This window comes from Cardiocondyla obscurior, linkage group LG01 (genome assembly GCF_019399895.1).
Source record: "Cardiocondyla obscurior isolate alpha-2009 linkage group LG01, Cobs3.1, whole genome shotgun sequence".
Lineage (NCBI taxonomy): Eukaryota > Metazoa > Arthropoda > Insecta > Hymenoptera > Formicidae > Cardiocondyla > Cardiocondyla obscurior.
Genome location: NC_091864.1, coordinates 3,518,512 through 3,543,261, shown reverse-complemented (window position 1 = coordinate 3,543,261; position 24,750 = coordinate 3,518,512). Strand labels below are relative to the sequence as shown.

At 45.2% G+C, this 24,750-nt stretch overlaps 1 protein-coding gene across 3 annotated transcripts in view; it reads left to right on the top strand.

Annotated features, from left to right (window-relative positions):
- The first annotated feature begins 4,210 nt into the window (after positions 1-4,210).
- Positions 4,211-24,750, top strand: part of Sema1a (semaphorin 1a) — a 205,513-nt gene continuing 184,973 nt past the window's right edge. For 2 of the 3 annotated variants that reach the window (XM_070674877.1, XM_070674859.1), the window contains exon 1: positions 4,211-5,028. In XM_070674877.1, coding sequence (XP_070530978.1) covers positions 4,893-5,028 — 136 coding nt within the window. In that variant the 5' untranslated portion in view covers positions 4,211-4,892. The remainder of the gene's footprint in view (positions 5,029-24,750) is intronic. The other variant, XM_070674869.1, reaches the window with a different exon arrangement.

Below are 24,750 nucleotides of genomic sequence, written 5' to 3'. Positions count from 1 at the left end.
CGCTCGCTCGTCGCGGTCGAGCTTTCGCCCTCTCCCACCCCCCACCCCCTCCTCTCCCCATCCCCCATCCCTTTTGTAATCGCGGTACACACCGGCGACCGAACGTTCACGGTGCCGTTAAAAGAACGAGCCTAATGCTTCGAACTAAATTTCGCCTGTGAGCGCAATCTCGTTAAGAATTTCTTCCCCAAATGGAACGGCAATGATCGTACGTACGGCTTAAGAGCATTTTCTCGAAACGAGCGAGGCTTTTCCGATTTTTCTCTCTCTCGCGCGCGGGTCATTGCGATTCTTTTCTGTTGTAAGACTAATACACGGTTATCTCTTTATCCTTACGATATTTTTGAAGAAAAAGAAAAAAAGAAAAAAAGCATGACGAATCTCAGGTCGATTCTCCGCGTTTATCCTCCTTGAATTTTCACCTTTCTGGTGTCGACGTTGATAGTATTAATCATTTACACGAACCTCATTACGAGACTTGATAAAACTAGCCGAGATAATGCGCGGCGTTAGCTGCTGATGCACGGATAAATGATAACAGATAAACAGCGGGGCCGATGCATCGCGCTCGCATGCCGCGATGTAGATAAACGAAAGAGGGTAAAAACTAAATAACAATACTATTTCCATATAGATTGAGATGTCCACGGGAGCTGAAAAATCGCCGAGGGTTATTTTCCGAGCTGCGTGCCGCAACAGTATTGCGGACTCGCGTTAGGATGCAACGCATCGAATCTGTAAATTCCGGGAGTGCAAATGTGCTGCCGCATTCCTCTCTGCCTATCTGTCGTCGCGTCTTTCTCTTTCTCTTTCTCACCCCTCCCGACTTTTCCGTCTCTTCCCGTTTCTTCGTCTCGCTTCCTTCGTCACCGTCGCAGGGGGGAAAGGCGCCGCGAATTTTCATCGCCGCTGAAAACCGAAACGACTATGCGACGCCATTATTCCTTTCCCTCTTTCGTCGATCGCCGAGCGCGCGTTAATCGATACGGGAAACACGGAAAGATATGCGCGCCTTCTCGATTAGAATTTTTAAATATTCAACGCCGTGCAGCCGCGTGTCGCGAGGAAAAATATCAAGCGCGCGAGCGTGGACCGTGAATCGCGCGCAGCACGGTATTCTAATATCTTTGACGATAGATTAGATTTCGACGGGCCCGTTCCGCGATTAAGCGAGGCTTTACGCGCCGTGACGGCGATTCTTTTTGCAACGAGCTCTTACGGAAAATGCTCTTTGCCCGGAGTACGCTAGTGCGTATTTTATGGCGTCATTGCGGTACAGTGATAAAACGCTTTATAAATAATATGCGCTCAGTTACTAGCGTCTATAGATTGCGAGCCACTTTGAGTTTTATTGAGAAACATAAATCATATCGTGTGATTACACAGAGTAACGCGACAATGTTACCGAACGCAATCGGTCGAAATTTATCGTCTCATCTCGACGTTACGGTTTAATAAATGTAATCGCCGTGAGCGTTAAAAATTAAAATGTTTATTGAACACTTTTTAAATTGATGCCCGAGGAATACGCCGTCGTGATGAAATTTATAATTTTTCAGTAACTAAGCTTTAACAACGAGGGCGGCATTGGTCATTTACCTGCTTTTGATATAATTTATCATTAAGATATCTCGTGTAATAAATATATATATATATTTTTTTTTATTTTTTTTATTTTTTTTTTATGTATCTCGAGAAGACAAATTACTCGCAAGACAAAGCGTTTTCGATGAGGGCGCATTACGCTTTAATTATTCTCACTTTAAGGTGACTTTCAACGATAAATTAAATTTCATTAAGCGGGATCTTTCCTCTTGCAAAGCGTTTCGCGCTTGATGTGATACGGATATGCATTTTCTTTGATTAATGTCCCCCCGCGTATCCATTCATTGTTAAGCCGTGGAAAATATGACGCGTGACTCGGTATTTGCACGTTACTATAAATGTTTTGACAGAAAAATAGCCCGGGCGACGTGTGCGTATAAATATATATATATATCTCCGTTTGTAGACTAATGCGGGGATTAAGAGCTTACCGGCGGACATTTCGAGCGTGGAGAACGTTTTGTGCCGGGCGGAACTGCAACGCGCGCGTGTCAGACGCGTTTACGCGACGTTAAAGCGTTGCAACGGGTGCACGTGTGCGCGAATCGCGCGAATCGACAACGGTCAAGATGTCGCGATGTAACGATTAAAACCAGAGACGGGGGAATAAACGTCCGTTTTCATCAGCGAACTTTGACATTTGCGGCGGACACGGTATTTGTTAGTAATACAAAAGAGTCGCTCGCCCGCGCGCGTGGCTTACGATCCGCTTATAATATATGTATCGCGTCGGATAAGCCGTAAACTCCGTTGTTCTTTCCAATGTTTCGTACAATTTCCGTACGTACCGTACGCGAGAGCTAATCTGTCGAAGTGGCTACGCAAGTTTCCTCTCACTTTTGAATATTAACTGATGTACCTGACGTAAAACTCACGTTTGAACGAACAAAGAGCTTCGAAGGGGGACTTTAATTTTTTTTTTTTTTTTTAATTAATTAAGAAAATTTCATGGCACGCTTACATCGATGTGCGCACGTGTTTAATATTGATCGCGGAACTTGGAAGAGAATGGTAATATATCCGAATACCGCTATCTCGTCGATTCAAAAATCATGACTCGACGTTTTATCTCGCATTGTCGCTGCGACGTGTCGGACGTCTTCTCGCGGACGGCCGAGTCGCAAGTTTTGTTCGCGGTCTATTGGAAACGCAGGTGTCGCACGCGGGACTTCCGCCGTGCAGGATTAAATCTTTAAATATTCAGCATAGCCGCGCCGTTGTTTGAGAAACCGCACACGACGGCGACGCCGCTCGTTCTCTCGCTCGAGTCACGCGCCGCATTCTGCCGTGAATACTGACGGAATACGAAATCGTGCCTCTGTATGCCTGTTCGCGCCAGCTACCCACCCCACCTATCAGGCTTTTTCGCGCCGCGTTTCAAAAATAAAAAAAAAAAAAAAATATATATATATATATATTTCCCAGCGAGAGAAATGAAGGCGATGGCGCGACGGAATCTCGCGGCGGAAACGATCATAGCTCGTTACACTCGGAGGGTGGCCCGTCGTTTACCCGAATGGCCAAGTTTTGACGGCGGCGAGGCGCGGATGGGTGCCAAGTAACTTTATTGAAAAGTATCTAGATAAGTCCCGGAGAACAAAGGTAGTGCTCTATGTGCCGCCTTGCGCTCGTCTTTCTCGCCTTCGTTGCGTCGCTCCTCGTTCCCTCGTCGTGCACATCAACCACCCCCGCGATCTCCCGCCTATCTATCCATCTACCGCCGTAACTTCTCCCTCAACCCTCCGACACTATCGCGTCCTGGAGCGGAATATTGCTTTTTCGTCGTCGCGCAAGGAAAATCCTTTCCTGCCGCTCGAACACTCGCTGGAAATTGACTCTGCTTATATCGGCTTACCGGTGGCTTCGCAGACTGTCGGTCGCCACTCTCTTCCTCGTCGCGACGAACGCATCGCGATGGCGTTTTACTTCGGTCGCGGTTCGTATGTCGCCTGTTACTTTTTTGCAACGGATGCTTGCTCAGCGCGAGACCCGTAATCTAGCAAAGAATCACGGAAATATTTTGACCCTGGCTATTTTAAGACGTGTATATTCTTAAAATTCAGTTTACTTTAGTAAACGAAAGCAGTAGCGAACGCGATGTTCGTTTGTCATGTTTCGTTGGCGTGTTCGCTTTTTTAGCGATTCGTTTGTTTTTGTCGCGTACGCCAGTTCGCTCGCTAACTGTGTACGTATACTTTCGGACGCTCGGCCTGAATTCTTACACAGTTCAATACAATACCGTTATCTCCAAGCGAAAAAATCGCGGGTCGCCGGATCGAAGTAGGTATTCCCGGCCGACTCGACTAACGATCTCATTTTTTCTCGTTTCAGGATAGCGGATACCCCGACGTGGAGGACGACAACGTCGGTGATCGCGCGGCGTCACGGTGAGATAGTGGGGTTGAAAATCGGCGCTTGCCCGGTGCAATTCTCTGGGCTATCGCCCCTCGGTCGCGAGTATCTAGAGATTCGTTGCGTCTATCTTTCCCCTATTTCTCCTTCGTGTCCATCGAGTCTCTCCACCGCCGCGTATCCACGTGCGTGCACGCGGCGCGTACGCCGGTCACGCGTAATCACGCATACGCGAACACGGGGGGAAGAGAAGAAAGAGAGAAAAGGCGAGAGAAAGAGAGAGAGAGAGAGGTAAGGTGGAGGCGCTAGTGGCGTAGGCACGCATGCGCCCAAGGTCGTGCGGTGGCGCTTGATGGGTAGTGCGCGGTACCAATCGCGACGTCAGTGCTACGGCGAGCGTCGGTGGACGCAGACGGTTGTTACTCGTGCGGTCGCTGGTTCCTCTGTGTTTCGCTTTTACTTCGCGAACGGGGTGTTCGCGCGTGGACGCTTTTGAACGTGTAAACGCGAGTGCCGGTTTTTTTTTTTTTGCTTTCGCTTCTCGCGCCGTGATGACGAATGTGCCGCTCGGTCGTCCGCGGTGAGACATGCGTGCGCCGGGCCGCCGGTGGACGACCGTTACGACGGGCAACGACGTGGTCGCGCCGCACGTGACTGCCGCCGCGACATCTGCGCGCCTCCCGGCTCAGTGAGTGCACGCTACGAGAGAAAGTAATCGTCCCCCCGAGACGGCGGATTAGTCCTCGCGGGCGTGTCCGGGCGCAGGGTGTCGGTGCTGCGCTTCCGCGCGGTCCCCTCGTTGGATTGCGTTCTGTGCCGTTGCCGCGTGTGTGCCGTTCGACGGTGGTGGTTTCTGGTGCCCCGCGCGCAGGAGACTTGCGAACCCTGGCACGTCGTCGTCCCGTGCGCCGCTGCGACATCACCGCCGGGAGAAGATGAGGCGCGCCAGCCTCTGCGTTGCTCCCAGGATGCAACCAGGATTGCTGCTCTGCTGGTACGTCGCCGCGACCGTCACCCTCGCCCTGGCCGCCTGGCAGGAGAACATCAGGCCGAAGATGTACGTCCAGCTCGGTGAGTGATCTTCTTTCTTTTATTATTTCTATTGTAATGTAAATGTTTTCCCTGAGTCGCTTTTATTGAAACGCGACAGAATAATTAATTTAAAAACTAGCCGAAGAGTTGCGTTCGACAATTACGCGAAGGAAAAATCGCGAGCGAAAATCAACCTTCACCGAACGAGACACGGTCATGCCCATGCGCATTTCTTTTTTTTTCTTTTTTTTTCATTTTTACTTTTGCCCCGCTGCTCTCTCTTTTCAGTCGCAGATGCATCATCATTTCTTTTCCGTCGCGCCACCCCGTGTTCCTCCCTTCCTGATCTCGCCATTGTAATTCGCTATCGCGCGCTAAATTAATTATACATTGCCTTAGTTAGGCGCACCGACATTTGCCTGCTCCGACGTAGAGCTGCCGTTTCCTCGCTTCGAATGCGATCGCAAACGTGGCGGAATTGTTTGGATTTGAAACGGAGCATAGGTATAACTTAAGCGCCCACGACAGCCCTCCACGTCCGTAATTCGTTGGTACAGCGCGAGTTGCTGCGATTCCGATTTCACGGCTCCTTCGTATCCAAATTGCGCCAGAGGAGCAGCGTATACTCAACCGCGTCTCACCGAGTAAACTCTGTTAAGTAATACGTAATGCTTTTAACTTTTAAAATATCTCCAACTATATTACAATACTTTATTAATCACTTGGTCTATTAATCGTTATCGCTTGCTACGACGATCGCTGCCGATGTCGACGACGGTCGTTAAAAACAAACTAAAAGAAAAACAAAAAAATTGTCGAACGCACTCAGACTCGTCGAAATATTTCCGATCTACCAATTTATGTTTCTTTCCGAGTGTCTTATCTCTTTGGTCTTATAAAATGCTCTTATTTATACTGATGGTTAGTGTGTTCTTACAACTTATACTAAAGCGTTTCTATAATCGCGTTATATATGTCGACATACTTAGAAAATTTTCTAAATACTTTTAATTTCAATGCGTGAATATTCAAACATTTTTATAAATTACTTATAATATTTGTAGTCCAAGTGTTTAATTATTCAGACATTTTTATCTGAACTTATAGAAATTTTTATTAATTTCTGTAAATGCAGATAAAAATGTGAATATTTAAACCCCGAGATTACAAATATTTCTTGCAAATAATCTCCCCTTATAAAAAATGCACAAAAAATATACATTTTTAAATATATTTAATCTAATACAATTAAAACACAATTTAAACAAAAAAAAATTTTTTATTTATTATAAAAATTACGATAAAGTTCACCTAGAACGTTGTGATTAAAAAACTTGAAGTGCATTTGCCAATTTTAAAATGGCAATGACACTGATAAAAGTAGCACGAAATGTGCATACACGCGATTACTGTGATTCCGCAAGCGCGTACTCAAGATCGGTCATCTATAGATAGATAATTTAAATCGAATAACGCTACGGGTTTTGTCTTGTTGTTTAAACAACCTGCTCCATTGCCTCCGATTGATTCAGACAGTCTTCTAAACTTTCAGCCGGCTTCTGATTATTAAGACAAAATTGTCTTAAATTTATTTTTAGCCACTTAAATCTGAAAATTTTAACACTATTGTTAGTGTCGCTTAGAAATTTCTCTTCCTATTTTTCATCAGTGACGATTAGTTTTCGTTTCGGTACACACCGTGCTTCCTTGCGCAAACTCTCGATTGCACGCGGGAATGTTGAGGAGCGGAATATCAGTTCTGTCTGTTGCCACAGCCTTTGGCCGGATCACGAAACCATTATGCCCGATGGTCTCAATATGTTGTAAGTTACTCCAATCCGTTGCAATTCGCGGCTAATCGAGCGTATCACGTGGATCAATACGAGCTCCAGGTCTGTCGCCTCCCTTCCCTTCCAGACGGTTTCTCTTTCCGTTGCATTTCTAAACTTCGACGTCCAACTCTCCGTTTGGTTGCCTGGCCTTCTTCGTCGCTTTCTCTCTTTTTCTTTTACTTCCCCCCTTTCTCTTTTTTTTTTTTTTTTCTTCTTCTTGGGACGGTCGACGCTTTCGGCTGTTCGCAAGTATCGTTAAGACTTTTAAAAGCTTCTCGACGAGTCCGCCCGAAAAGTTTACGCGGAATTGCGATAATTATCTCTGTAGAGCGTCCCTATTTGTCATTCTGTGATTACTGTTCGTATAATCGAGTCTGATTTAAATTCCGGAATGAACGTACAAGATACGCGGCGCCTTTTGTTATCTTTCAATCACTTTAGAATGCGGCAGCAATTTATTTGTAAAAGTCGAACATTGCGTGCACGGGAAAAGCAATTAAGGCGGGTACGTGATAAAATACACCGGCGACACTAATGTCGTGACTATTTACAATCGGATACGCAACAAATGCACTTATTGTAGGAAATTTGGGTCGAGGTAAATACATACGAGTTTACGATCATTAGCAATAATCTTTTTTCGCGATACCTCGCTACAGCGAAGGTTCGCACAGTTAATAAAAACAATTCCGACATGAGACGAGATCGATACTATTTTTATGAGACATAAACGGGAATAAGTTCTTTCGAACGATAAAAATCTCTATGCGGATATTTCTTTCGTACGTTTACGTGCATTTAAAGAGCCACTGAATCGTTCATTTCGTCAAACTGTTTCACTCACCGATTTGTTATTCCATATGAAATATTCGGCCGAAGTGATATATTCTTATCGAGACATTTTGAATACCAGATGTATCGTAATCATCGCGGCGTACTCGAAAATCCTCGCGAAGTGGCACGCGGAAATCAAAAGCTCGAACAACTCCGCGGGGAGGAAAAACTTTTTTTTTTTTTTTTCCCCTCCCTCGTTTCACCGCACGATAATAATTTCATTCCGCAAAAACGCCCAGTATTCAAATATTCAATATTCATGTATTCGATGTGAAAACGTTCGACCGGCTCCAGGTGTAGAACACGACGGATATGCGAAAAATTGCCGCGGGCAACACGAATAACGCGGCCGGCGAGTCATCCAGCCTTCGTTCGAAAGGGAGGATGAATTACCGCGATTCCAAAATCAGCTGTGGAAATTTAAATAAAACGCGGCGGCACGTCGCGCGGAAACCTACCGGTGCTCTCGTTTTTAAGTCCCGTCCGTGGCCCGACGCGACACCCCAGCGGTAGATAGAACGCAGCCGCGGGTGCAGCCAACGAGAAATCGTCGCGTCTCCGGTGCGGCCGACGATCGATATCCTTTTGTTCCTCTTTTACGTTCCGGATCGGCGGGAAGGCTCGGGTTTTGCGGTTGATCGAGACCTCCGATTGACAACCCGCTCGGAAAGAAGCAGCAACCCTTGCCCCGGCAAGGTGGAATCGCGCGAGTGGGAGAAGGTGCACGACCCGATCGTAATTTTCTCCCAGTCATTGCGTGCAGCCGACGACGAATACGCGACTTTGAACCTCGCGAGCACCTTTGGCCCCCGTCGGCCTAGTTATTCTTGCACGACGTTTAATATCGTAGCACAGTAACACATTTGATCGGAGATGTCAGCGCTTTGTGTACCTAAATTGTAATCTAGGATAACTTTCGGCTTTGTCGGCGGCGTTCCCTGTCTATCGGTTTTCCCAGTTTCCGCGGTTTCCACGAGCAGCGAGCCGGCGCGAGTTGGCGATATTAACGCGTTTATCGTGCCATTTCATTGCAGTTACGTCCCGCAGCTGCCTGTTAATTCGTCCCTTTTCATCCAAGTCCTCACAGCCATTCGGCCGCATTCTTAATGCTCATTCATTGTGGTATCGCGATATCAAATGGAGACACTTACTCGCGTTAATAGCATCGTATTATATCAAGACCGGCGAATGTAGAACTGCCACGGGTGCAAAATGGACCAACATTTCACCGGATTAGCAAAACTTATAATGGCATCGAAATGAAACTACGGTAACACTTTCGATATCAACACATTAATTCGCGGCGATTAATTTTTTGCGATTAAAGGCACGGATTATCCGGGACGAAAAATGCCTACGGGAGGTAAAAAACTAAATTTGAAATAAAAAAAAAAAAAAGTTTTGTAAGTTGGCAGTGACGCAATGCCGCAAAAGTCAAACCACGGTTTTGCAGCGGTACAACATCGTATATTCGACGTCAAATAATTTTTTTTTTGTTTTCCTTTTTTTCTAAAATTTTTTTTCTCTACAGGGTGTCTCAGCCCATGTGTAAAATCCTATACAGATAGGTAGGTCTTAAGGAGATAAATTAGCGGGTTATTTCCTTTAATTTTGTAGAACTCACGGCGGTCGAACAGTTTTTATTAAAGATTCCCTCGATCCCTTTCTTGCCTGTAAAAATTCGATTTCTCTCCGACGTTTCACCGTGATTTCCGCGGTGTATATTTCTTTTAAGATCCAATTTTTCACGCTCTTCGCGTTCTCTATATCGTTTCCAGTAGCTCGTCGAGGTCGGAGCTCTAAAACAACCGCGTTGTCGCAACAATAGCTACCTCTAAAAATCACCTCCATAAACAAGCGTGTTTGTTGTGTACACTTTGCGCAACCCTCCATTTCCCGCCCTGTTCCTCCGCGTTCTTATGCTTTCCCTATTGCGTTTCCATCCCGTGTACACACGTGCGTACACAGCAGCGTTACATATCACGGGGTACGTGCGGACGTGTTAAGATTTCAGTGAAACTCGTAGATGCTCACGTTTTTACGTTGCTCTAAGGTAATACGTGCGTCTTGCCGCGACAAAGAGATCCCGGGAAGAACCGTGCGACCGTGGACCCGTGTTATTGCCCGAACGAAACTTCAAAACTTGTAACATCAATCGATCGCGGGAGATTGCGGCGAGCGTGAAAGGCGACTTGGTGGCCGGCGCCGCATCGCTTGATTTAGTGACGCCCGCGACTGACGCGAATCGAACCTTTATCTCACGTCCTTTCGCAACGACGTCTTGGAAAATCTCGCGGAGGATCCTCGAAGATTCTTCCGCGAAACCAGGAGGAGGAATAGGCGGCGAGTTATTTCTTTTAATTTTGCAGGACTCCCGGCAGTCACAGTCTTTATTAAAGGTTCCCTCGATCCCTCTCTTGCCTGTAAAAATTCGATTTCTCCCCGATGTTTCACGGTGATTTCCGCGGTGTATATTTCTTTTAAGATCCAATTCTTCACGCTCTTCGCGTTCTCTATATCGTTTCCAGTAGCTCGTCGAGGTCGGAGCTCTAAAACAACCGCGTTGTCGCAACAATAGCTATATCTAAAAATCCTGGCTCTGCAGTCATGTTTGTACATTTGCGATATTACGAAGCCGCGCAGGGACTAAGTAGAATATTTTAGAGAAGTAGAAAACAGAGTTCTTTACGCATTCTGATTTTAATTACACCGAGGTGGAATAAACACGTCACGCTGCACACACCCACATATACACGTATATGTGGGTGGTTATATACGTATATGTGTCATTCCTCGACGTAAGTTTTGTTTGTATTTGTTATTTATAATGTGAATAAATGTTTAAGTAAACAACGAGTCGGGGAAATAAATATATATTTGTCGTGACATATATAAATTTATATAGATAGATATGTCTACTTTTGAGTAATGAGTTATATAAAAATTTTATCCGCGTCCGCCTGACAGCATTAAAATGCTTCCGGTATTTCGTTAATAACTCGCATTCAAATTTACTTAAAAATATTACCCCTCTTCCCCCCTTCTCTTCTATATAAACTTAATGCAGAATACTCCGTCGCATATAATTTAATCATCCGCGAATATTTTTCATGCAAATTGAAGCGTTGTTGTTGAAATGAAAATATTGTATATATATATATATATATACATATATTATTATATACATGTATAATACGTCGAGTGTTTTATTCTATTAAGAGCAATTAATATCTTTTGGCACCATTCACGAGCGATACATAATCATTTGGGATTTAGGAATGCCGAATGACATTCCGCACCGCATTAAAAGGAATTAAAATTATTTTACACAACGCGTCTAAAACTGTAAGCGCGTTAAGTTATTAACGCATTGTCGTCACTTTTGAAATATTTATTGTCCTGATTTATCGCGCCGCGCTATCATCATTCACTCGGCCGATCCGCGAACACGTGCAGCGAGGCTCGTGCGAAAATAATTTCTAGCCGTTTCGGTACGCGAAATTGCCGCCGTATGGAGAATCGCGTTTTACGTTTGTCGCGCGCGGCATTTTTTTTTCTTTCTTTTTCTTTTGCCGCTTGGCGGTCTCGCCGGCATTTTTCTCACCGCGGCATAATATCCGAGAGGAATTTTTCAACGCTTCCGCCGTTGCATCCGCGAGTGGCACGTTTATATTGCGTCAATACTATTACTTGATACAGAGGCATCCGTTTAACGATAAAACGCGCGGATAAAATTCGCGTTTTTAAATGCGTTGATTACGTATTGCGCGAATGTTATCTAATCAATCCACGCTCGTCTCTTTTTTCTCAAAATCGCGATTCTAAAACAAGAAGACAGTCGAGTGCGTCGCGGAAAGTTTTGTTTGATATCAACTCGTCACCGGTCGACGTTTTTGTCTAACTCACACGGACGCTCCGTGATATGTCTGTTTTTTTTTCTTTTCTCCTTCGTTTTTTTTTTGTCCCTTTTCATCGAGAACAAAACCACGCGAGCAAGTATCAAGATGAGTGACACGGAGAACCGACAATCGTAATAAAGCGTTAATTAACATTCGATTAATGTAATAACAGTTCTTTTTACCGTTCCGTGAGAAGCATGCGTCGCTTTGCCTCGGACAGTTTATTAAAGCGTATCGGTTCGCATTGTCGCCTCATTTTAACGCAAGCGAGCTTTTCGTGCCAGTTGGGATATTTAATAATAATCAACCGCGTCTCAGACATTGACGCACACGAGTTCGTGACAGACACGACTTGACCCCGCGGGTCAAAGGCGAGTTATCACAGTTAACCGAAAATTTCAGGGGTGGTTTACACGTACGCTCGAGAGCGATCTCCCTTACAAACCGCAGAGGGTTGATTCGATTTACAATTCCCAGTTTAGTCTCGCAGGTAATTCTTAATGAATGAAACGTGACGATCGCAACTTGCCGCACACGCACGCGCGTAACGCGTTCCTTTGATCGCGACAAAAGGAGACCGCGCCGTTCGTAAATATCCGACGGAGTACATCGCAAAATTATGTCGCCGGGACGAATCACGTTCCCCGGGGTGGATGCCGACGGCATCGTTGCGCACAACGGTACAATACACCTGAAGCATCCATTCATTCACGCCCCCGTATTCGCATCCTCGGACGTACATTTCTGAATTTTAATCTAAATTCTTGTTTGGTTCACCGTTCGTCGCTATTTTTTTTCTTATCTCTTTCTCTCCCACGTAGCACGACGACCTTTCTCTCGTTGGAAAATTGTTCTTTGCAGTTTTCTCCCCCGCGGTCGGTCATCGAACACTTAAGTTTTGCAAGCTGACACGTGTAATAATTACGGAAATTCTCGGGAAACCGAGACGCGACGGCGCATCGCTCAGGCTCTCTCGATCGGAACCTCGAGCAATTCATTTCATTTTTACATGCAAAAGTCAGGCGCGGGCTAGGCGACATTCGCGTAGAGCAATCTGACAGGCGAAAATTTGATTTTCCCCTCGTAAAATGCTTTTAACGTTTTGAAAGGTGTCCTAACCGCAGAGAAATACAGGGTGTCTCAGTCCATGTGTAAAATCCTATACAGATAGGTAGGTCTTAGGGAGATAAATAAAAAAGTTATTTAATATTTTATAAATTTCTCAATTGTTATTGAGAAAAAAATTAATTTGTCTAGCGCAAGAGCGACAAGGAAGCTGCGGGCAAGTGAGCGCGACAGGCGATTGGCGCCGTCGCCTATCGCGCTCACTCACCTATAGCTTCCTTGTCCTCTTGCGCTAGACAAATTTTGTTATAAACTCCACGGTAAAATGCAATTATATCGATGATTCGGTACCCGAAACACGTGATTGTTTCACGTTACAGTTTTTAATTGTTTTCCGATCGGAAGTATACTTAAATGTAGATTCCGATTTTATTGCTTCCCGAGAAACTTTTGCCAGACATTTCAGGATATCTCGTATTCTTGTGTCGGCACATGTGCTCTTCGATGATTCACGTTCCCCGTGCATATCGTATGCACTTTTTTTACCCACGCCGAATATCGTCCGCCGTTCTTTTTCCTCATCGCGACTGGCTCGGCGAGCACTACTGATCGCCCATAAGAAAATCCGTGGTGTATTTTCCCGGGCGATTTGCTGTTTTCCTTGGTGCCAGCTGTTTTTTAGTGCCTCACTCTTTCTCAAAGAGGATGAAACGTAGAAACAAGATGCCGCGTTGGAAACTTCGTTTCATTGGTCATTTATATTTTTCATTTTTATTGTCATTCTATGAAACTCTTCTAATTTCAAGAAATAATAGTTATATTCTTCAGAATTATTTACAATATTCTTCAGAAATATTCAATGTGTAGGGTGATAATCATTCTTTCTCGCAAGTTTAATTCCCACAAATATAAACGCAATAATATGAAATTCAGAAAGGATATACGATTGTCAATCTTCAAGCGTTCTAAAGTTGATCGCGGAAACTATTTTCAGCTATTTAGCGTACATCAAGATCACTTGATAATCGTAGCATTTGCTTATTGGCTTATGTTTACAATTGCACTAGCGAGAGTCGAGATCAAATAGCTATGTTTGTCGCTAATATGTGTGATGTGAACACGAAGCCGTGTATTCAAAGGGTTGCAATTCAAATCGACCGAAATGATGGTTAGCGTTTACATATGATTTTGATTTGGATATTCTAATGAGGGGGGAACAATTAGATTTTATATCTATCAGTATATCGAACGATTCTTAATAACACTTGCAATTTAAAAGGATGCAGGATCGTTTTTCACAATTTAACAGTTTTTGATTGCTGATCCCGGCTGATCTAGCCGGCAATTTCAGTCGCTTTCGAGACACCGTGCACAACGCTTGATTTCAAATCGTCGTGATACCGCTCCCTGTCCTCGGCGATTGTCTTCAACTTTTTCTTTTTTTTTTCTCTGTGCGTCTTCGGCGTATTTGAGCGCAGCCGCTATCGCAATTGACGTGCATTAACGAATCGACAGTACGCGCTTTCTCGGTGCTCTTTACCTCAATTCTATCGCCAAGTGTCACGCACAACCGCGGACAGCCCAGAAAATCTCTTTCCAAGAGTACGCTAAATGACATCGTATCGCAAGGTACTACGTAAAATTTCATTTTTATTTCTACGCCGCTGATCTCTAACCGGGCGGAGAAGGTACCGTTAATTTCCAATCGTTTATCCCTCGTGTGGGAGAGGAGAGAAATAAAAATTGAGTTTCAACTCGATCCGCGGGGTGAACAAGGACGATTTGTACGCGTAAACCCTTTTATAGCGGGGGCACAATAGCGAGACGGTAACCGGTTCGAGAACAAAAGCGAGGGGGAACACATTGAAAAGTATTAAAAAAAAAAAAAAAAAGAAGAAAAAGGAAAAGAAAAAAAAATAGGAGAATGCGGGAGGGGAAAAAAAAGTAAAGCTGATTCGCCAAAGAAGTGCAACAGGCGGCGCGAGCACGGACTTTCCCGGAAAAAAATTCGCGATGTTTCTCAATGACGACGCAGCTTTCCGTACTCGCTTCTTGAAATGACGTTACCAGCGCGCGCTGCATTTCATTCGGCGGTAATTACGTTGCGTGCTGCGCAGCGGAGAATAAAACGCCCGCCCGAGGGAAAAATCCGTTCCACGAGAACGGGAAATATGGAAAAATGTTACGTTGTTACGTGTAGCGAATGCGCGGTCGCTCGGTAGCGCGAAAAAAAGTAGCGTGCTCGGCCTTTGTACTCGATCGAATATAGAAAAGGTACAATGAACAAAGCATATTTCGCTAACTTGTAATGAGCACTGACAACGCGCTGTTTGCTCGATCGAAGTTTGACATTAAACATATTTCAACATGCGCGCGCAAATATATAATGTTCAATTACCGGCATAATTTACTCTTGCATTCAATAATTAACGATTATTTTGTGATTATTAATCCCATCGTGTATATATTCCTTTAAAGTGCACACACAAAAATGAATCTTTGATTCATATATATTTTTATTCTTGAATGACTTTATTCTTAAATTAAATAAAATTTGATTTTGGGTTAAACATTTTTTTTTCTTAAATTAAATAAAAATGGTTTTTAATTATTGCATTTAATTGATGATTTAATGATAATTTAAGAGATTTTCGCGTTACCGCGAGATCTTTTACACGAGCGAGATTTTTCCTAGCGAACTGCGAATTTTTACGACTGCGCCAATTCTCGTAGGATCTTCGCACGGCCGTCGTCTCTCGGAGAATCGCCTCGTTCGAGGTGTCGCGACGGGGAACTTTGCCCGGAAGCTCCGTTTATCCGGCGAAAAGTATGGAAGTATAATCGAACGGAAATATGACGCGAAAGCTCGTCTTCGAGACGCGCTCGTTATGCTCACACTCATGACCGTCCGAAAAGTTTGGCGAACGAGGAGGAGTTTGTCGCGAGCGTAGGTGAATAGCACTCGATAAGGATTTCCGCGCGATCCAGTTTTCAGAGGATCGATATTACGGACGGTGCCCTTCCGGCAACGACGGGCATACGGATAATCTTTTCCCGAGGGCTTCTCGCGCGACGATCAAACGTCGCTCTCCGAACAGTTAGCAGACCAAACAAGCGAGGCACGTCATTGTTTGCGCCGCGCTACGATGTAATGCAATTCGGCGATGGGTATTCCACCTGGATACGGACAGCGGTCCGGAATAACGTTCCATTGCATCGTAAGATATATATCCAACAGAGAGAGAAAGAGAAATAGAGGGAGAGAGAGAGAGGGAGAAGAGGGGAAGAGGAAGAGGAATAGTGAGAGAGCTCGGGAATACGACGTGGTTCCCAACGTTGATTTAACGTGTCTACCACATCGTGTGTCACCGCAGTGGTTGGCAATTGGATGCAGCGTAGCGTAGATGTGCAAGAAAGGCAGACACAGGAGGGAACACGAGGGAGAGAGAAGTATATGCTGGCGGTAATAGATACGGCAATGAGCTCCGGAGCAAAGGTCGTAGCACGTTGCACCATTGCGGTCCCCATTGACACCCATAGACCATCTAATTGTCCTTCATCTGCATCCTTATAGACTATCACCGTGTTCATTTGCACAGATATTCTTATCTCGCCGAGATACGCGCGTGAATCGACCTCCCTTATTTTTTTTTTTTTTCCTCTTCTTTCTTTTACTTACTTATTAAAAACTTGTGCCCAAGGCTGATTAAATTAATCGATCGATTAAGCTGAATTTATTTTTACTTTAATCTACTTTACCCTTGTTATTATTATTACTAAGTGAAATGGATTTGATGTATGTTTTAACGTTTTATTAACTTGTATTACATTCTCCGAGCTCTGATATCCACACGTGTAACAAAAGTGTATATCATGCGCGTGCAGGTCGGAAAACACTGGAGATCTATCTTCGTCCACGTCTCCACGTTCATTTTTCGTCGGGCAACCTCGAGGTTTTTGGCATGCCATTTATCTATTAAACGTTGTCGTGGGTCATGGCACGTGCGTAGTATTTATCCACGTGCCACCGCATTCGTTTGTTGCAGCTCACACCGAGGTTCTTTTTCCGTGTTCGCGTAAAAACATCGCCGGCGGGGCCTTCCCGCGATACCGAATTCGTGGAGAATTTCTGTACACGATCTTTCTCGCGCGATTATCAAAATATGTTTATTCAAAAATTGAAAATCTCTCTTTGAAACATCGATATCGCTGTTCGAGCGCGAATAGATCGTGAGATATCGCAGATGGGCAGAAATTAATATCGCGCGAAACGATTGATCGCTTGGAAATGAAACTCGTCGAGTGCTTTCCGCGTATTACACGTCTCTTCAAAATTGTGCGCCAGGCACGTAAAACCGAATAAGTCGCTATCAATCGTTAACGTTACGTTATATTCGCGAGCTCGTGAGCACCTACATAATTAGCGAGTATAAAATGTTACACGCGCGCAAGCTATAGACGTGTACGCGGGTCCAGACAATGGGACCGAGCATAATCTAACGGCATCATGTGTACGCTGGTCCTGTCACAATGGTGGAAGCCGATGGAAGGAGGGCACGCATTGATATACACAGACCGCTTAATTACCATCCCCCTTACCCCTCCTGTTCGTGTTCGACGCGAGTTCTGGAATATCGCTGCGGGACACTTTGATGTCGCGTATCGAGAACACATTAATGTAACGTATTGCATATTTGCGATACATTTTCTACGCGATTAGCGTCGTTTTCAGCGATATATTCTCGGTATTAAAGTAATTGCCACTTAATGCGGGCGTCATACATCTCTCTATTATGAAGCTGCGCGGCAATGTCGATAATCCATCTAATTGTCCTTTGTCTCTGTGTATCCTCCGGGAGCCGCTCAGCGTACGCGTGCGCGTACGTTTCTACGTCAGGGTCGGAGAGCTCGCTCGTGGAGAGAGAGATCCATCTGCTTTTTTTTTTACTTTTTTTTGGCCGTCGCCGGAGACACTCTCGTTCACGAGGGAGAGAAGAAACGACGGAAAAGGGATGCGCGTCCACGCCGTCCGCGCGTCTGTGTTCGTGCGATATTAACGATCAGCTCGCGTCGCGCACTCGTTTCAACGTTCGCCGGTTATGCGGGCTATAGGCCGTACATTGTTCGTATTGGTCCCCAGCCAGTCATCGAGCATCCCGCTGTTAATTTAACGCTGTTAGTAAATTATGCGGCGGCTTTCAGACTGCGCGTCGCACGATATCGCTTTTGCCACCGGCCATCCGCGCGCTATTTAGAACAATAATAATTCTTGTCGTTAATTTATAGCATCGAGCGTCGATATACTTCCGCGGCCGGTTACGCGCGTCACCGATGGGACGACATTTTCGCTGTAAATAAATTCGAAACGCCACCGCCGCCGTTTTCCCCCCGCACCCACCGCTCGATGAAACAGTTCACTCCATTAAGCTTCGACTCAGCGTTGACCCGAAACGTTCGTTATTGATCTGAATTATTAGGTACCGCCGCCGTTTTCCTAACTTCATCAAAATTTATCTGTACTTCGCGGAAACGAAGAACAATGTCGCATACGTGTCGCACCAACGTATTACTTTTAATCCCGTTACACGTCTTCAAATGTACCTATCTTTTTTTTTTTTTTTTTTTTTTTACAGTGGGTAAAATAATGGATAAGAAAGAAAGAGACTCGTCAACAAACGTCATTAGTTTCACCGCAACGAGTATAAATCGCACGTACGCGTGATGCAGTTTGGTCAGTTGTAACAGAGTTGTAACAAGAAGGTGACGTGCAGTTTTAAAGCTTTTTAAGAGAGAAACTTGTTTCATTTCATTACTCAACGTATGACATTGTTTTCTCGCATTGACGCTGAAATGTCCCCTTTCTTCCCCCTTTTCCCCTCCTTCCACGCGATAAGGAACTTCTTAGCGGACCGTAACGCAAACTGTCTTCCAGAGTATCGCTTGACGTTCGGTTCTAAAGTTCGATGAATTAAGCCATTCGTGCCCTTATATTTTCTCTTATCACTGGCCTTCGTGGCTCGTAACGACGTAAGATAAGCCGAGCGTTTCAGATTTGCGCTTCGACGCGTGGCGATCCTTAAACTACGCGGAAAGTGCAATCGCCTGAAGCGATATACAGTGGCTGTATTTTTTTTTTTCGTCACACCATAATTCTCCCGTTACTGCCAAACAAGTTAAATTTGCTTTTATCAGCGAATATTACGTCGTTTCACCATTCGGTTTCTTTTGAACTGTATTCCTTCGCAAATGTTACTCTCTTCTTACGGTTGACTTCATTAATGTATGGTTTTCTTCGGGCAACACGTCCATGATAGTCGCTTTTTTATTGCGATTTTAATTGCGGAACACTAATTTTCGAATCTTGTTTCATTTTGCGTACAAGCCATTGCTCGTCGTGTACATTTAAAAGTCTTGGTCGTCCCTGTAATACTTTAAAATCAATACGATTTTCCTTCTTGTATCTTCGAATGATGTCCGCAACTGTACTTTTATTTATACACAATAATTTGGTAATCTCACGATATGAGAGACCTTTCTCTCTGTGATAAATTACAAATTGGTAATATATTGCAAATAATATTAATTAAAATTTTTATGCCAATCTACTTTTTATTTTAAACGGCAAATTATTTTTATAACGTCAAACACGACTTTATAGGAGGTCAATATTAAGTTTTCTTTTCTCTTTTATATTTCTTTATGTATATTAAAAATTTAATATAATTATAAAGCCATAAATATTTTATAATAAGTGATACATACTTTTACAAAAGAATCTACGATTTTGACATAAAATGTCATATTTGATTATAAAGAAAATTACATTTTAACAATCCAATACCATATGATATTGGATTTAATAAAAGAATCCAATAAAATGTTATTGGCCGACGTGGCGGGAGTTCTCCAAAAAATATTATCAATTTTGTTATCTAAATATTTGCAGTTTCAATATCGCGATACATTGCGAACCTCCTACTTCCACGCGGCGACGTTCGTACAGGAATCTGCGCTTGCAAATCTCGCCTCATTCGATCTCATTAAGACGCTTGAATAGCATCAGACCCAATCCCCATAACATACTCACTCGGACTTACTCTATATTACAAGCCACTCGAATGGATTGCACCGACACGCGAGCTTCGTGTCGATGTACGCGAGCCGGTCGTCGGTCGATAAGGCTTATCAACTCCTTAATTTAACCCTCTCCGCGGTGCATTAGCATGCGCCGGGCGTGCATTAGTCCACATTACTGTTTGACGCAATCGATGGTGTTGGGAAAGCCGGTGAGTCGCACTTGGAACCTGCGCGACGCGCGTGCTCACCCCTTTTCGCGTGTTTACGAGCGCAGGAGGGGAACCCACCCGCGATATACCTCTTCCACTTAATTACGACGTGTATACGAGCGACTCGAAATTACACGCCCGACACCGCCGTCGTTTCCATTCGGCGTGCGCACTTACGTGAGATCTCGACTAATATTCGAAGATGACGCAACGTATGTACGTGCCGCCGCGCGGCTCCATTCTCCAGCCTCGCCTAATTTCGCGCGAGGATATGCACTTCGTCGGGATGAAGTGCCGGTTGCCGCAAAGGCAGCCCGGTGATTTTCGCGATTGCAAATTCCGCGATGACGTAACGCCCCAGTCGTGTGACTGCGAAATTGTTCGGAAAACCAATTTCGATCGAAAAACCATGCGACAGGAAGCGAAACGAAAACACCGCGTCGAAGATCGGACGATAAACGGCAGCGCGCCGTCGTCGCGCAATTCGATTTTAATTTATTCGCGCTTACGGCGATGAAAATGACGCGAAACGGGATTTTTTTTTTTAATAACGCGAGGTATTAATTATGTCCTCTTTCTCCGGACGGGTGATACGGACGATAACACACATGGACGACAGTTCGCAATTATGTCTCGGTTACTCGTTGTCACGCCCTATTGTCGAGTATTATCAGCCATCCCGACTATTATACCATCGCGCGTCCCGTCGAGCGTGGAGCGCGACCCACTTCTCCGAGACTATAACGCACGTATCTCTTCCGGCATTCTCGCTTCCAGGTACCCGTGGCGTTTCCAGTATTCGATAAGCAAACCCCATACCTGCTCTCTTCTCAATGGAGCTATCGAATATTTATAGCCGGCTTCCAGCGTAGGTCCGCGCGATAGCGCGGAAGACCCGTTCGGTGGTTGACGATCGATCGGACTTGGTCTAACGATCGCACGGATTCAAATCCGGTGATTCTGGCGGTGGGTGTAATACTTTTGGAATTATGTAACAAATATTCTTGAATAATCCTCGCTTTGTGTTTAGGATCGTTGTCCTGGTAAAATTTAAAAGTGTTTCTTCTTAAATTATTCGCTGATTTCCGATTTTAATTGCGGAACATTAATTTTCGGATCTTGTTTCATTTTGCGTACAAGCCATTGCTCGTCGTGTACATTTAAAAGTCTTGGTCGTCCCTGTAATACTTAAAAATCAATACGATCTTCCTTCTTGTATCTTCGAATGATGTCTGCAACTGTACTTTTATTTATACACAATAATTTGGCGATCTCTCGATATGAGAGACCTTTCTCTCTGTGATAAATTACCAATTGGTACTTTCCGAGTACGCGCAATAATAAACGACAATATCTCCGTTTGCATTTACCCACATATTCTTTTTACATAAATTTTCTCTTCACTTAATCGCAATTGAGTTTTATTTTTTAAGTAATCTCTTTTACTATTTTATTCTCTGGTTTTACAACGTAGTCGTTCCGGATTTTGATAAATAATGAGTCGTAACGATATACGCGGAGTAACACCGGGCGGTTTCGCGCTTACGGGGGGAGTTGGCGAAAATTAATCAGCATCCGCGTGCGCCCGCAAAATGGCCCCGGGCGTTTGTTCAACGAACGCTCCCCGCCGGGTAATTTGAAACTTCCGCGGGGAGGGGAAGATTCACTTCGGACGAGTTAGAAGTCGTGGTTCGCGAGCACGATTGCAAGTCGGTAGGAAGAGCGTCGCGAGCCGCGGGTTGCGTCCCGTTTTGTTGGCGCGACCTATATCGATAATACAAAACCGTGTCGCGACAGTATAACTTCTTGAACTCCCGACGCCCCGCGCCGATTCAACTTCGTCGCGATGAAGTCGGCGGGAGACGGCGTCTCTTCTCGCGATGCGCATAATAGGTCGCGCTGGACCATTAAAGGCACAAAGTGCACGATTGAAAACAATTTCGTTTACTTTCCTTGTACCTTTCGAAATTATAAAAATCACGCAGTTACAAAAGCTGATTTGATACGAGTGCAATGTATAAGAAAACTGTCGGACAACGTGAAAAAGCTCGCGGTGTTCTCGCGTCTTTTCTTCCCTGATGGTTTTCTTTTTTTTTGTTTTTTTACTCCTTTCGCTCCCCCGCTGTCGTTCTTCTCCGTGTCTTTTCTTCTCCCGGCGCGGTATATCGCTCCGATGGAGATCATACGTTGTCGCGGCACCGACGGCTGAGGAACGATTCTAGGTCGCCATTCCCTCCTCGTAAAGTTTGTCGTGGAATTGTTGCGCCGTCGGTGTCAGATAAACCGCGGGAAAGCGTTATTGTCCCGAAGTAATCGCCAACGCGGCGAGACGAGGAGACGGTAGAAGACGGAGCGAACTCGGCCGCGACGTGTCCTCGTTCGCCTTGCCGATCGTGGAAGTGATATCTCGCGTGAGATGTACGGGCGCGGAATACGATGTCGATTTGAAACCCAGCGGAAAGGGGAGAAAAAAAAAAAAAAAAAAAAAAAAAAGGCGAGAGAAAGCGAGTGAACACGAAACCGGTGATGCAATTCGCGGTGGGTTACCTCGTAAAAGATCTGCCGAAAGATCAGATCTAATTATAATAACTGCTGCTGAATGCGACGGATTGGACTGATAAGCTCGACTCTTATCGTTCGCGGTAGCCATTCGGTTAAATCAACTCTCGCGTATGAGCGCGCTGCGGGTTAAAATTTTCCGAAACAACATCGCGGACAGAGTTGTATTTTATTATCGTGCAAAAATAGCCGGCTACCGAATGATGAAAACGTCGCTCTCTCGTATTATTTCAAGAGAAATTATCATTTGTAAATCGTCGCCGGTACTAGTGGTCATTAAACGTTTGTGTTTGCGCGAAATCAACGCGGCATCGAATTATCTACATACGCGTATTACCCGAATCGGCAACATTTCTATCACATTTGCAAACACGCGCAATAAAATATCGGGAAAGGGGAGAGGGGAAAGGGAAGGGAGTCCGAAAATTCACAGCGCGCGCAGGCGGCCGCCGGCCGTGTCAAAATTTTCAGCGTCGGTTCAGTATCGCTTAGCATCGCCACGTTATTTGCATTTACGGCACTTGAATTTCAAGCGTGATTTATTACCCCGGCTAGCGCGCGGCGTACGCGTAAAACCCGATGCGGAAAATCGGATCGGCTCTCTCTCTTACCGGCGAAACAAATCGGCGATTGTCGCGCGTTACAATCGACTTTTATCCGCGTCGCTTAAAGTCAAGCTCGTGTCCCCGACATTATCCCTCGAAATGGCAGGAAAACAATCCGATGCACCGTAACAAAGGCGCACCATTGCCGATCGATCGGGATGCGCCATTTCGTCACCGCGAAATTCGTACGCCGGCGATTGTTGCGTGCCGCTATTGGCCGTCAGATAAACCACCGGCGAAGCTTTATTGTCCCGAAGTAATCGGTGTGGTATGTAACGACAAGAACGTTCCCGAGCACGTCGCCAAATATTCGAGTTACGATGACTACCGCACTTGGGAATAAATATCCTTCCCCCGTTCCAAAAAAAATTGGAAAATTTTTTTGCCGATTGTTACGCGAGAGACTGACGTGCTCGACACAATCGGACCTCGCGCGTAACCGCGATTGATATAGCGAGAAATTTCATGCGCCGTTCACGTGTCATAAGCACAAGGAGACAAAAGCGAGCGGATTCGCTCGAGCAAATGCTTTTAAAGTGTCTCGGGGGGGAAAAAAAAAAAATCGCGAGAAGGGAATTTCTTCGAAAGTCCGCCGACTCGTAAACCGACGTCCCGGTTACGACTAGGAGGCGGCGTGGCCCGCTGAAAGCCATTTAGATAATAAAATGCAGTCCCGCGGTGATAAGACACGGGTCGTTTGTTCACGCGGTCGTTCGCGGACCCCTCCGCGCACACGTTTCGTACACGCGTCGCGAACCGCAGGGCCCACCCCTTCCTTGTCGTCTTCCATCTTTTTTGTATACGTGCGACAGTTATGGGGAACGGTGAGAAAGGAAAAAAGAAAGAAAAGAAAAAAAAGTGCGTGCGTTTACGGCGCGGCCGGAAATTCCCGGAGGCGCCGTAGTACACGCCCGAGAAATCCCGCTGACGCAACTGAGATTTCCGCTAAACGTTTGCGCCCCTCGTATGCGCCGCGTTGTAATCATTATAAATAATTAACCCCCTTTTAAGAGCATCCCTTCGATTACGATGGACTCTTGAAAATATAATCCACATTACGATTTAAAGACCCTGCTCGCACGATCAGGATTTCGGGGGAGAGGGGAGACTCGTGGAAAGTTATTTATTCAGGATGTAAAATAATTATGCGAGATAACGTTATTAACCGAGGCAGGAAAGAAAAAACAAAAACCCGCGTTCCCGATAAATTATTGAACGCATTAGATAATTGAGCTCGACGCGATATAGGAAAACTGCGAAATGGTAAGCTTCGGAATTAAATATCCGACGATATGATTTATCACGAAGTAAATAGATGAATGAATTAATATATCGTGTTTTCTCCGGCGTTGGGCAACGGTTGAGAATCGATCGAGAACGTCTCGCTCGGCGAGAGCAAGCGAAGGGTTGTTTTCTCGCCGCTCGTTGTAAGATCGCGAGGAAGAAGGTACGAACGCGAGCGCGTTGTCAAGCGGCCGGAAATCAGCGGATTCGAGTCGGGGTGACTGCGCGGAAGGGAGGAAAGAAGGGAATCGACGGGGGTGCGCAATTAAATCGACTGTTCCGACGGCGGGATGCCTCCGCGGCGGAACAATCGAATGGGCTTGGCGACGGGTAATCTCGTGGAAGTATTCCGTCATCTCGGTGTGCCGATCTTTTCTCGTGCGATAAAACCCACCGA